This window comes from Onychostruthus taczanowskii, unplaced genomic scaffold (assembly GCF_017590055.1).
Source record: "Onychostruthus taczanowskii isolate IOZ18803 unplaced genomic scaffold, ASM1759005v1 scaffold105, whole genome shotgun sequence".
Lineage (NCBI taxonomy): Eukaryota > Metazoa > Chordata > Aves > Passeriformes > Passeridae > Onychostruthus > Onychostruthus taczanowskii.
Window position 1 is genome coordinate 1,168,018 of NW_024497078.1, and position 14,571 is coordinate 1,182,588.

The window sequence follows — 14,571 nt, forward strand, 5'->3', positions numbered from 1 at the left end:
CGTGTGCTCCCTGGGCAGTGCCACAGCGCACACCGCGCCGAGCGCTCAGCGCATCACCCGACTCAACCGGGGGACACGAGCACGGGGCGAGCGGCCACTCCAACACCAACGCCCACTCCGGTTCCGGCTCCGGCTTCGGCCCCGACGGCGCTGCCGCCTCCCCGCTCCTCCCAGCCCTGCCCTGCCCTGCCCTGCCCCGCCCCGCCGGGCTGCGCTGCGATCGCTGCCGAGGGTGTTACCCAGCCCGGGCCAGGGCGGTTCCGAGCGCTCGCCGCGCCGGCTGTCGCCGTTCAGGGACACGCGAGTCCCGCGGTGCTGGCGTGCGCTGTCCGCCCGGCGTTCGGCCATGCAGATGCGGCTGCACGCAGCGCGGGGGTCAGCGCTGCCCGCCCGCCTCCGCCCACCCGCCCGCCGATAAGCCAAGCCATGACCGCAGCGCCCCAGGGGCCAGATCTCAGTTTTCTGAACGAGGAGGAAGCCAGGGCGATTTTCCAGGTGCTGCAGAGGGACGCGGAGCTCCGGCGGGCAGAGAAGGACAGAGTCAGGTACCGGCTTTCACCCCCGTCCCGCCGGTGCCCATCGCGCCCGTGCGGAGGTGGAGGGCGCGGAACGGGGTTTGCGGAGGGCACACGGCCCCAGCCCGGCGGCGCGGGGAGACGCTCATCCCGACGGGGTGAGCGGGAAAGGAGGTGGGGAGCGGGAAAGGGGGTGGCGGGGGCGCCCCGCGGGAAAGGGTCTGCGGTGGCCAAGGCGGCGTGGGGCTGCAGTGCTGCGCGGCAGGGAGAGCTGAGCTGCCCGCGGTCCGGCCGGGGCAGCGGGGAGCGCCAGTGGCTCCCGCCAGCGCCGGCTGCCGCCGGAGCCGTCCGGCCGGGCACCTGGATGAAGCATCGGGACGTTTGGGAAATGCGTGTTGTGACAGAGACGGCTCTGAGTCACGGCTGCGGCTCCCCGTGGCACCTCTCCTTCCCCGGGGAGGAGGAGGAGGCCGTTTCTGTGCTTCACCGTGCCGCTGGCATGGGGTGTGGGCTAAACACCGGTACCCGGGAGACCACGGCGACGGGGAAGTTGTACCGGACCTTGCAGGGAAACGTAGCAACTCTGCGGCTTTCGAGTCGATCCTAGCAACTTTTGGAAAAAAAGCCAGGCGCTCACCTGCCTGAAAGGTAGTTCACAAGACTCCTGAAAGTGACTTAATTGAATTCTCTCTGCCTTATCAAGATATAGGACACCTCGACCTTGTTTCTAGCTGGTATTTCCCCTTTGTGCAATCACCAAAGCTATTTGTGTTGATAGTGAAAGCAAAGGTCGAGGAATTAATAGAAATTATGCTGGGAAATGAGCCGTTTATTATTAAAGGTTATAATTTCTTCCCGCAGGTATGAATTTTGGCACCTTGTTAAGTGAGAGGCAGTGTCCTCTCAGATTTGCAAGTGGGCACTTTTCACAAGTAATGCTTTCATGTAAGATACAGAAGGAATGTTAATGAGTAACATTTGCGTCAAGTGGATTTTTGTACTGTGTATTTCTTATTTCACTAAAGTGGATTTTATGATGAGCATGGTTAAATATTATGTGTCAACAATGACTTACATCTAAAACTTGTCTTGGTTTTCCGTGGCATGTGCACCTGGACTGAGCTAAGTTTCACAATTTCTTTCTTCCATAATTTGGTATTACTTTTCTTTTTCTGATTAATTTCTGTTTCAAGTGTCTTATTATTACCCTCCCAAAAAGGAGAAATGTTTTGATATATATAGGGAATTACATAGCTGGAGGGCTCTAAGTTTAAAACTCTAAAGTTTTTGGGGCTAAAGCTGAAGCAAATGCATCGAAACTTCCAATACTGTAGAAAGCCTTGTGAAGCCTTTTGAGCTCAAGGCTTTCTTTCACCTGCCCCCAAATTTGTATTTGTTTCTTTGTGCACTTAGGACTTTGTCAATAGAAAATGTTATTTATGTGAAAGTTGTCAAAATAAACATGGTATAACAGGATGTTTCTGGTGATGCTTTACTGAGATGTAGTCTGTTTAAATCTCAGATGAAGAGGCATTCAAAAGTTGAGCAGAAGGTAGGTGAAGTATTTATGACCAAGGTGCCATGCTGAAAATCTAGGTTAAACCCTGGATCTGTCAAAGGTATTTGTCCTTGGGCTAGTTTCCTAATCTCTCCTGGACCTAATAAAAGTACTTTCTTCCTCACTCCACTTGTCTACCTGGTCTTATTTAGACTGTAAGCTCTTCAGGCCAGAAGACTCTCATCAGGAGCAGACAGGTTCCAGTCTGTGTGGTGTTGCCCTGTGCTACTATAATCAAAGTAATAACAGTGATCACCCTGCAGGACCAAATCTTGCAGTTCCTATATGACCACAGTGAGCTTCAGAGGCTCTAAACAAAATTGCATTTGTTCCCCTTTGTCCTATATGCCTGCCTCCTTGTCATTCTTATTACTATTATTTTGACTTCATAGACATTTTTGCAGTATAAAAGTTTTAAAAGAATGCCTGAGAACTGTGGCAGCCCACTCTTAGGACATTTTCAAAGTGTGATTTTGAAGCTATTTGACTGATGCTGTCAATCAAACAAGGCATATAGGAGACGCTGTGGAATGGAAAGAACAATTTCATTAAGACTACTCTGTTTGCACAAAGTTAGTGAAGTGAGTTGCCCTTCAAACTGTTCTTGAGCATGGTTTTGGAAAGAGCTAGTTGGAGCTGGGCAGGGCCAGGGAGCAAATCAATAACAACCAGTGGTCAGTAACAAACTGGTAAAGTGTTTTTAGTGACCATCTGTATTTACAATATTGCATGTTCCTGTATAGAGCAATCTAGACTGACAGAGGGAATGAACCATTTGCTGGCAGACCAAAGGTTCTAATGACTGTGCTGATCTTGTCCATACTGTTTGATGTCAGACAAGCAAGCACATAGCTGTCCACCAGTCTCTTAAAAGATCAATGAAAAATTGAAAGTCATTCCCACTTACAACAACTCTAGAACACAAAAAGCAGGAACAAGCTACATTTGTTATATTGAAAAATGTTAACACCAGTTAATTTTGAAAGATGAAATAAGAAATAAAATCAAAATATTAATTCTGACATTCTGTGTGGTTAAATGCAACTTCATCAAATGTATTGAGCTTGCAATTATTTCCTGACAAGTACATTTCTTTTCTTGTTGCTTACCTGCCATGGGTAGAACTGGATCTCTCTTCATCCAGTCAGCCCATGACTTTGTGAAATGAAGTGTATAATGGGGAGATTTTGTGGGGAAAGGTTGCTTTATACAGCCTCTCTTGTCTCCCTTTCTCTTTGTAGCTTTTGTGTAGAGCAGGAACATGAGAGTTGAGTTGTCAGTTGTGCACATTTGTGTAGCTCTCAGCTCGGCTTGGTGCTTCCCCTCCTGTTGCTCCTGATGTCCCAGCAGATTCTCTGGGTACAGTTGGCCCTTCCTTGGCTCCCTTGGAAGCCTTCGGACCTCTAAGCCTGGCCTGGGACACCTGTCAGTATAGCTTTGGCTTTTATACAGAAATGACCTGTATGTCCTGCTGGACCTTAATTTATTCTTGCTATGGACAGGGAGCAGAGCTGAGTCCCGGCCTGCTGGTTCCCAGGACTGCATTTTTTGGCCGGTTCTCTCCTTCCAGTGCCCTCTCGTGGCTCCTCTCAGCAGTACCTTTGAGCAGCCACCCCAAACCAGCCGTACCTGCCGCCTTCTCCTTGAAACAAGTTCAGAGAAGCAGCAACAGTCAGCTTTGGTATAACTCATATGGCTGCTCACTGCTATATACACTGAAAATATTTCAGAAACTTATTAATCACGTATATAATAATTTAAAAGAAAAAAAAAACTTATTAGTTTTGAACTTAGGTAACACTTGCCTTCAGATTTCTTTGCTCATCCAATTCAGTTTCATTCATAATACCAATTCAAAGAAAATTTCATTTATCATGTTAGTGTAAAGAGAGATGGAATTTAGGGTTTTTATATCAATATACATGGGTTATTCCCTTATAGTATTTGCAGTATTAAGGCAGAAATCCAACTCAAGTCATTAAATGCTTCTTAATAAGCCTGGTTAGTGAAACCGATGATTTTACAGATGCTTGTGGAAGGAGGTGCCTTGTCACAAATACAATAGTTACAGTTAGATGCCCAGGAGAATGCAGGGAAGAATGCAGCATGTTCTCAGTGCAGTATCATGTTCAGATGGCTCCCCAACAATTCCATTTCTGTAAGAGTGCACTGAATGCTTGCACAGTTATTAATATCACAGAACAACTTTCTGTGTGTAATGAAATAGGCCTGAAAATCAAAACATTAAAACATTTAAGATACTATTTGACTAATGGTTTCAAGACTTCAGAGTGCACCCAGCTCATCTTCTTAAGCTTTGTTCTGCAGCTGCTGGGGACAGAAATGAAAAAAAGAACTGACAGCTAACACTTGCACAGAGAGCTCCAGGTCCCACAGGCTAAACAAACCTGAAGGTGCTTCTTTTTTCTGTCCTTTACTGTTGAAGCAAATGGGCAGGGTGAAGAGAGGCTGACTGCCTTCCATCTCTTCAGGACAGCACTTCAGAGCCTGGCAGGTAGCAGAGGAACTGGCAGTCCCTGTAGGAAGTCAGCAGCATTAGGGCATGAAGCTGTGGGATACAGAGGTGGAGCTAATGCCTTTTATCTCCAAGGCAGCTCCTCCCTCTGCAGAGTGTGGAGAGGCAGACAGTGCCCAAGCAGGTGTCATTCCAGTCAACTTTGCATCTCTGATGTCTCATAGTGTCTGAACACCGGGTGTTGAGATGCACCTCCACCCCTGGAACTCCATCAAGGCCCAGAGAAAGCAGCTGAGATGAGAAGAGCCAGGAGACATGGAGCCAGCTACTTAAAAGAGGCAGCAGGTAGGGGGATGTGGCATGGGAACAGGTAGCTGGTACAGTTGCAGGTTGTCTAGAAAGTGAAGAGTTGGAAGACAGAGTAGAAGAGTTATGGATAAATAGAAAATGCATGTAGAAGGGCACAAAAGCTCTGTATTCTTTAATAATTTTATTTAGGAGACTTGGCTGTTTTATGTAATACTCATATTACAACTGTATGCAATAGTTTTGTGCTGGTTTTGTTCATTAATCCTTGAGAAAAAGGAAAATACTGTTATCTTCACTTACAAAAGAGATATTGAAAATAACTGAGAGACCGAGTCACAGAATAGGGAAATGAACCTACCTCCCCTAAGAGCAATTTACTTTCTAGATCATATTTTGAGAACTAACTTTGCATTATTTAAGATTTTTTAAAATTTTTTTCAGTAGGAGGAATGGCAAAAAAATAATTGCCAGCTCTAGAACATATCTGGCACATCAGCCACTGTCTATGAATAGGAACTGAAAAAAAGAGGAAAGGGAAATGGAGCTTGTGGGAGAGGAGAGCACTTATTCCATTTGGTTTAATTTGTTTTGCTCTTTCCCAGGTTTTTTAATGCTTTTTTTTTGGGGGGGGGGGTTTAGTAGATTTATTTTGCAGATGACTGTGAATAGACAGCAGCAAAACAAAGGTTTATTTTAATTTACCTTCAAATTTGAAGATGAAAAGCATATTAAATTAATTGGGAGGTACAGTCAGCACCACTCTTGCTGACCCATTAACAACATTTGAGTGTTGTGGGAAAGATGAGTCCCCTCCTTAGACTGTTCTAGACAGTGTCTAAATTAAATCACTTGGACATAGTTACTTGTTACAGGCACGCAGCTGTTCTTACTGCCCCACGCAGATCAATTACTGAGTTCATTTGTTGCAAGTAATTCCTGACTGTATTCTCCTGACCGCCATTTACTCTCACAGGTCTGGCAATAGGAGGTGGGAATAAAATCCTGTGTTGGAAATGTATTTTTTTACCTTCTTCTCTTGGGAAAACATTTGTTGCAGAAGTGCAGACATACTCAGTTTTGTATCTATTTGGGCATATTCGTACGTGGTGCTTCAATTATATTGTCTGGCTTACAGTTTGATGGGTCTGCCATTGCAAACTTTATTTTGTTATATTCACAGAAGTAGTCCTCTTTACCTTCTTGGAGACCAAGAATAACTTATTGGGTGCTAGAGATATAGATTTAGGGCTCAACTCCTCATAATTACAAAGAATTTTTAAAATCAGCTCCAAAGTACATGAGCTGCATGGGTGAGGAGAGCAGACAGGATACCAGGACAGCATTACTTGGGTATATTGTTGTTCCAGTGGAGCTCCCTTCCTGAACAAAGCATTAATAAAGAAATTCTTTCATAAGAGATACTCCACCCAGGAATGTTTCAGGGCGCAAGTGTTCTACTGTGTCTTGATGTGGAGGAGATACTATTATTACTTACCACTGATACTGTGCCACCAGTGTGTTTAGTGGTTTGTAAACACTAATGAAAATAGGTCTTTGAAGCCCTGAAGGGCTAATATGTTAAATAAGTGCCAGTAGAAGCAAAAAGGGCAGGGAAGACTGGGATTTTAAAACCTTTACTTGCTTTGGTAAACAATTGCTATCATAAGAATCCCATTTTGAGACTTCTCTTGTTTGAGTGGGAGTACTGTAGCCAAATGCAGCTGGTAAGTTGCATACCAAGTTTTTTCCTCATTGTATTTTTCAATAGTCCTATCTTGTGGTGGGGTCTAACTAGACCAAAGTCTGTGATGTAACTCCAGTTTTATACCTACAAAGCAGAATCTGGACCAGCCTTGCTGCCAGCTCACTGGTCTTGTCCTTTCATAGTGAACTAATCTCAGTGTCAATCCTTTCCTCTAAAGATTTGCACTTGGTGTTTGATGTGTGTGGGGGCAGAAGGAAGAACCTTTTGAGGTGTGTGAGGTTTGAAAGAGCCTGCCTCTAGGGCACTGAATGTATTTCTTCTTTTTTCAGGTTGCTGGGTCCATGGTGGCTCCCCACAGGGCTGGCAGGGCAGGGCCTGGCCACCAGGGCCTGTCCCCGGTGACACAGACGGGCACCGCAGCCATCGCTGTGGTGGCGTGGCAGGGCCGGGGCCGGCCTGAGGGGCTGAGTCACGCTCAGGGTTGGGGTCGGGCCTGCTCCACCACAGTCTGGTGCTCACAAGGCAGGGCTGGAATGATGGTGCAGGACCTTGGTCAAGCCGCGAAGTCATGTCACCAGGCCTGGTGACAGTGACTGGGGTCAGCCATGGCCCCGTGATGGTCAGGCAGCCAGGGGTGAGGAGTCTGGGCTTGAGGCCGAGTTGGGTGCCAGCCTAGGGGTCGAGGCAGAGGCTGTGCACAGGCTGAGCTGGGGATGCAGCTGGGGCTGTAAGTGCAGCACGGGACAGTGCAGTGTCCCAGCACGACAGCCTCCACTGAAAGGCAGCTCCTGGGGAAGGAGGGAGGGCTCACAGGCCTCTGGCTGTGGTCTTTGGACATCTTTGTCTAAGGACACCCAGCTCTGCTCTTCCCAAGCTGGTCCAGGGCCCAGGCAGCCAAACCAGCAGCAGGAAGGACATTCTCAGGGCACCTTCACCCGTGCTCATTCAAACACAGGCCTTGTGCCTGGTCTTGCAGACTGCTGAGACTAATGTTTGCATTTTCAAGCGACCAGTGTAAAAGTGAAAATCACGAAGATTATTATTTTTATTACTGAGCTCACTTTCTGATGTCACTAGGGCTGCCAAAAATAAGATGGTGTTGAAACTGATGAGATTTAAGCAAAGACTTACTGTTAAGTCATAGGCAGACATTTTCCAAGTCCAAGCTTTATGGTAAAAGTAGAATTCATTGAACTCTGTCTATATAGAAAAATTGACCAGCCTTCAAGAATAAATAGGACAGACACAGCAGAGCAAGAAAGCACTAACTATTGAGTAGACAATCAATATGGGGAGTTATTCTGGAATAACTAATTCAGAATGCAGATGCACAACAATCCAATTTTTTAGGTTTTCCATGGATTTGTGACCCAATTGCAGTCTTGTGCACCTTGTAGAAAGTCTGCACACTTCCCAGGTTTGACCTTTCCCACAGTAATGTCTCTATATTCTCAACACCCTCTGTGTTCTCCACAATTCAAGTGCAGAAGTTAATAATATGCATTATAGTTGGAATTGGAAATTGCCATTAGGTGGAAAAAGACAGCTTTCCATACTAGGCTAGCAGAGAGTCATTGAGGTGCCTGTATGATGAGAAGAGAATGATTTTCTCATGCTGACAACTTCTACACACTGTGTCCCAACACCTTCAAGTCCTTGCATGTATTCCAGAAATAATAAATTGGTTATGCCAATAATTAAAAAAAGTGTTTTGCAGAAACACATCTGATTCATGTTTAGAATGGCTGGCTATCTCCCCATGCTACTGGCACAGCTGTGCTCAAGTGGTGTTCTCCAGTGACATGTGTCACATAGGCCTGTCAAAGGCTGCAGCACCTGCTTTCCCTAGTGAAGCCCAAGGCACTGGAGTTTTGCTGGATTTGGTCCCTGATGTGCTTCAAACTGCCACATCCATCCAGACATGCAGCACTTGCACCTCCTGCAGATGTGGCTCTCGGCCTGGCCAACAGCTGGGGGCAAAGCTACTTAGGCTGTGTGTCAGGACTCCAGCTGATGTTCACTGGTTTCTGTCAGATACTGTTTTGATGGCATTTGAAAATTGTGGTGACTATCCATCTCTTTTTCTTCTCTTAAATTTAGGTTTCTGTATACTGAATTTAATTATCCTTTAAAAATATTTTTTTCTCTCTAAATCTAGTTTTCAAGTCAAATGGTGTCTGGCCCACTGGAGTTTTGAATTTTGGGCACAGAGACCCCATTTTCTTTTCTGTTCCAGAAATTTAACATAGGACTATCAAAACTAAGGCCTGACCTCTGTTTGGTCTTTCCTGTACTTGTTTTAAATTGACAAATTAGGTATTTCTTTGGAGCTTACAGTCTGAAAAAAATCACTACTTAAGTATTTAATGCAATAAATTCAGGTAATAAAGCAGGTAGGGGAAAATGGGATTTGTTCTGAGGACATGTGCATCTAAAAGATCACACGAAATGCATTTCTACTCCTTCTTTGCAGCTAAATTATTACGTTTACACTGTTAACTATAACAAACTGCATTCAAATGTCTGCATTTTAAACTCTTAACTGAAACTATCTTCTTTTTCTCAGTCTTACCTCAGAAATAAATAAATCCATATACTGGTACCATATTAACTGTGAACAAACACATCAAAACCACAAAAGCCAAGAGTAAATGATGAAAAGTACAGTATGTTTACACTTTATAGCACATAAATTACATCGAATTTACTTTGTTGCTGGAATAATCAAGGAACTGTAACACTTCTACTGGCCATATCTTTGGATTTTTAGATCAGCAGGGGTCTGAGTGCAGAAAACTGCTGTGAGGAAAAGCTGCAGCACTGTGTCTGGGGTGCTCTGCAGTCTTTCTCCATAATAGACTTGTGTGTTCTTAAAGATGTATTTATATGTGTCTCTTTGTGTGTTCTTTAATATACATAAAATTATACACATGTAAATACAATATTTTAAAGTATTATTATACTATAATATTTCCATTTCCAGTGGAAGAGTTGTGATAAATTATGAGTCTAAAGTACTATAGCAGAGGATCTCTGTGTAAGTATATATTACACACATGTATATAAGCATTACATTTCCACATGAAAAACACCCACTGCGTCAACTTTTAAAGCTTTCATTAATTCTTATGACCTATTTCCTTAATTTAAAGCAATGTAAATGAGGCTTTTGTAGTGTTACAGTAACACATAAACTGTGTGCAGGTACACTGACCTGTCTTACTTCTGTTGGCCAGAACTGTGAACTCTGCTCGATGTGAGACTCTGCACAATTATCTGAGATTGCAGAGGTGTATTTTGAGAGCACTAGGCTTCAGGCTTAGCTCTGTACAAGCAAATGTCTAATCCTTTTTGGAGCCTCTCAGTTTCAGAACTCTGTCCAGCCCCATGGGCCATCATACACAAACCTGCTTGTAGAGATGAGGATTTGCTCTTAATTTGAAACCAACTCCCCTCCTACAGAGTGCTCACCTAGCCTGTGTTTTGTTTCTTGTTTTGGGTTTTTTTTCCCTTATATTATTTGTTAGGAAAGGTTTTTCATAACAAAAGTCAAACAATAACATGAGGAATAGTGTCTGCATTTTATGTCTTTGTAAGGCAATTAACTTTACAGTACATAACTGAGCTGTAAATTACTTGCAATAGACAACTGTCTCTTTGCATGCTATCAATATTTATAAAAGTTCATTGTAATCAACTAGCAGCTCTGCCCTGGCAGAGTAAATATGTCTCTGTTAATTATTAGCTTCAGATTTATTGAGAGACCTGATCCTCAGCCTTTCAACCCATCATGTGGTACACGTGGTATATACATCTTACATTTCCATGTAAGATTTCTGGGGAAGAAATTCAGAAGCTCACAACTTATTCGTGGCATGCAGTGGTTTTGGACTGAGACTACATCTGTGGCTGCAAATAAATCAGAATCTTTACATGGAGAATTATATCCATTGCCTGCATTAGCATGTATTAATATTAATAGAAATTCCTATAAATGAAGTAATCTCATTAGAGACATTAATTACTACCATTCAGAAGCTATGTGACACACTTTAAAGATGATAAGTGGCTTTTCTTTCCGTTGCATCATGAGTTTGTTTTGTCATTACCATACAATATTGGTAGGTAGCTTGCAATGTAACACCCTTTTTTCTAGACTGTCATTTGTAGCCTACAGAGACATTGTAACTAATCGATAAAACATTCACAGAATAGAGCTTTCCCCTCTATTGCAAGTGGTGTGAAAGGAAGGCCAGAGAGTCAGCCCAAGCTGGAGAGTCACCAACAGCTATGACATTCCTAGTGGTATTCCACCTCATTCACTCTTAGTGACCAGCTGCCCACAGGACTAAAAGCTTTCATTTTCTAAGTATGTATAACTGCTAAAAGATCTGTACTTACAGACTTTTCTGTTTGTTCCAGCAGGGCTGAAATGATGTTTTCACTGTAAACCCGGGGTAGCTGCTAAAGAAATAGTTTCATGTTAAAAGTAATATCTTGAGGCATTGTTACACCTTGAGATGCATGATTAATCACCCTCAGCTCCCATGATCTCAGTTTTCAATGCTCTGTTTTGAAAACTTAACTTTTTGAAGGCAGTCATTGAGCTTCTCATTTCTGAGCTTTAACTGAGAGCTTCTGAATCCTGAGCTGCCAGAACAGAGAGGAGTTATGTAGTCATCATGAGAATTAACCTTTGTTCTTGCCCTTACAACATTTCCTAGTTTTCCATTTCAAAGGAAAGTGTTGATTCTATGCTCTTGCTCAGGAAAACAGACAAAAGTTTCAAGGAGAAAGGAGTGTTGGACTTGATGAAGGAAAACAGCAGCTAGTGTAAGTCAGTATATTAATTTCACATAGTTTAATATGAGAAGCTGTTTTGTAGAAAACAGGTAACTTTTGGTCACTGTACAAAGGGTGCTGAAATTAAAGAATTATAGACACAAAAGTCATTGTAGTTTATAGAGTAGAAGTATTTGATCATGCCCATTGGGAGTCCAATGTTTTGTGTATGCTCATAGCCTCACTGTCTTTGTGGATTGTGCATAATGAATGCACACAATGCCACTGGATTAGGCTATCTCAAAACAGGTGATCAGCTTTAATTTAAAAGAATAATATTTTTAATAGAGATAGTGTAATAATGTCAGATTTTGTGATTCATTCTACTTTTTAATGAAGAAGAGGAGAGGTAGAAGTGGAAAGGGTTTTCCCCATGAGCAGAAAAGGTAGAACTTTAGTAAGGGCAGAAAAGATGTTTTATCTGTAACTCACATATTCCCTGACTGTATCCCTGACACACACAGCAGACCTTAATGTATGAGTCTGATACCTGTTCTCAAAAAACTGTTCTACGGACAAAATTATATTTCTGTTTGCAGGTATCTGTTTATGTAGCCCTACTTGCTGTTTAAAGGATATTTCTGACTGCATATCAAATTCATGTGCAGAAGTGGCATCTTTGTGTTTTCAGTACTTCTGCCTATTAAATGTTCAGTCTGGGAGGAAAAATTACAGGAGATTAATTGCTTTTCACTTCCTTCTGCCTTCTGTCTCTTGGTTTTGTACATTACTGGAATATAAAAATTTAGGGATAATTATCAGCTGGCAATGTCATGCGACCATTAAAGTGAAATTGAAAACATGCCATACAGTTCAGGGCTGGGCACCCCTGGCCTTCAGGTGAATATTTCTTGGCACTTCCAGTTGCTCCTTTCCACGCAGGGTTGTCACCACTAGGGGACTCTCCCTCCCGCAGCCTGACCTGGTGTCTGTTCAGGAGAGTTGAAGTCCTTCCATTACATTTATTGGTGTTTGGGTCCCGGTCAGTCACAGACACTGAACACACACATACTCTTTATTCTGCATTGTTGTGCCACATCCTCTGTGCCCATGCACATCTTTAGTTCTATTGGTAACATACCCAGATAAATACATCTGAGGGCAACTTAGTGGGTTAATGGGCACTATAAAATGAATACATAATCACAAAAATGGCAGAAGGATGACAAGATGAACATGTAGATAACTATTATTTCAGGGGAAGAGAAAATTAAATTTGACCTAGCAGGTTAGAGTCAAGCATTATTGATTGGCAACACATTTTGTTCATCAAAACAGAGGAGACCTTGACTTTTTTGAGAATTACTGCAGAAATGCTTAATTTTACAAATATCAAATTTAAAAAATCAGTGAATTTTCAGTTAGATCTTTTTACATTGTCTTGTAGTATGTACAACCAAAACATGGGAGTCTTTTTTCCTCTGTGATTCATCTACTTGTGCATGTCTTACATGTAATAATGAGGCTGACTTGGTTCATTTTTGTTAGCCAAAGAGTCAACAGTAAGAAAGAAAAATAAACAAAACATGCTTTAACATGAGTAAAAGTATACTAGCTACTAAGAATAAAGACTGCCTTAGAAAACACACCTGTTGTGTGTCTGACATGCTAGGAAAGAGTGTGTTGACTCATTGTTTTTCTTCCTGGTAGAATTAACCTGCCACAGGAGCTTCTCTGGCACCTTGGAAACCAAAATGTTGTTGTTATTGCTATTATACGTTTCTAGGAAATGACAGATAATAATTTTTTTCAAATTATTCCAGCTGCGGTAGTCTTTGCCTTGGTCAGTAATACTTATTTTCTCTTTTTTTTCTAAATAAGATGATGACTTGGAAGTATGTCTTTAAATTGTTTTCATAAAATTAAAAGGAACTATAAGTAAGAAAATATACTTGCATATACATTTGTCCTGGTTTGGGACAAATTTGGAAGGGAACTTCCAAAGGGATGTTCTCTAAAGGGCAAAATTCAGCAGCTCTTCCCCCCACCTGTTGGTGATAAACCTCCTTCGAGAAAAGTAGAAAAGTCTGTTTATTTACCAAGCAAAGTATTCACAAACATGAGAAAATGGAATATATTAAACAATGGAACCTCTTATTGTTCTGAAGAGATGGCACATTTAGAGAGAGTCCTTTGTAGTTCAGAGTCCTTTTTGTGGGTGTGTCCTGGGCTTTCTCTCAACCTCTCCAGGCTCAGGTCTGGTGTCCCGGCCTCAGTGCAGCTTGGGGGACCCCTGGATGATAGTCTTGGTGTTCCTGGACCGAGCAATGGCTGAACAGTTCCAAAAAAACCCTCCTGGCTTCAGCTAATGAGAGGAAAAACCAGCGAAAACAGCAAGGAAAAACTCCCCGTCTGTCTGCAGAGCAGAGAACTCCGAGAGCACTGCTTACCTCTGTGTTTTGAATACAGCCACCAAAAAAATTCCACCGCTTTTCCTTCTCCCCCACTTCGCTCTTCAGATCCAGTTTTAAAGGTGCAGAACTTATTTCCGGGCTAAACAGTGGGGATACAATCCAGCATCATAAAGTTGCTCCAGGACAGTGTTTTAGAGCTACTTGTGGCTGTGACAACAGACAGAGTTTTCTAGAAAAATAGCTGGTCATAGAAATGATGGAGTTGTACAGTTCACCAGTGCAGTGTAATGTACAAAGTGGTGGGAAGGGGATAAGTTGAAGTTAAGAAAAAAATTAGGAAACAACAGGCATTGATTTTTAATTGACATATAGCCTTTTCTTCCTGACAAAGAAAGAAATATGAACAGAGAAAAGAGAAAAGCTTGGTTTAGGTTACTGCAAGTTATCTGCCCTGCTGTATTTTTTATCTAATGCTTTCAACACTATTTTTTTTCTGCAATCCTTTCAGTCTTGTATTTTCAGACACTGAGAGCTTTGATCCAATGAGTGAATTTGATCTGTTTAATCTTCACCTGATGCAATTCCTCATTCTTTGTAGTTGCTGCTTATCTTATGAGGTGTGTGGTAAGAGTCCTTTAGGGCCAAATCCTGCTCTGCTAAATTCAATAGGAATAATAATTTCTGCTTTAGCAAAAATGGAATTGAATCCTCTGTCCTCTGCAAACAAGTGCTGTCCCCAAATGTCCTATTTGGCAACCCAGTTTCTACTACCTTGAACACGTGTTCCTCTTTATATTCAGAGTGAAGATGGT

General features: G+C 42.6%; 1 protein-coding gene across 1 annotated transcript in view; it reads left to right on the plus strand.

Moving 5' to 3' along the window:
- Window positions 1-426: 426 nt before the first annotated feature.
- The window catches only part of EXPH5 (exophilin 5), a 36,942-nt gene continuing 22,797 nt past the window's right edge, over window positions 427-14,571 (plus strand). Inside the window, exon 1 of the mRNA XM_041414757.1 lies at window positions 427-545. Within this exon, the coding sequence (XP_041270691.1) occupies window positions 427-545 (119 nt within the window). The remainder of the gene's footprint in view (window positions 546-14,571) is intronic.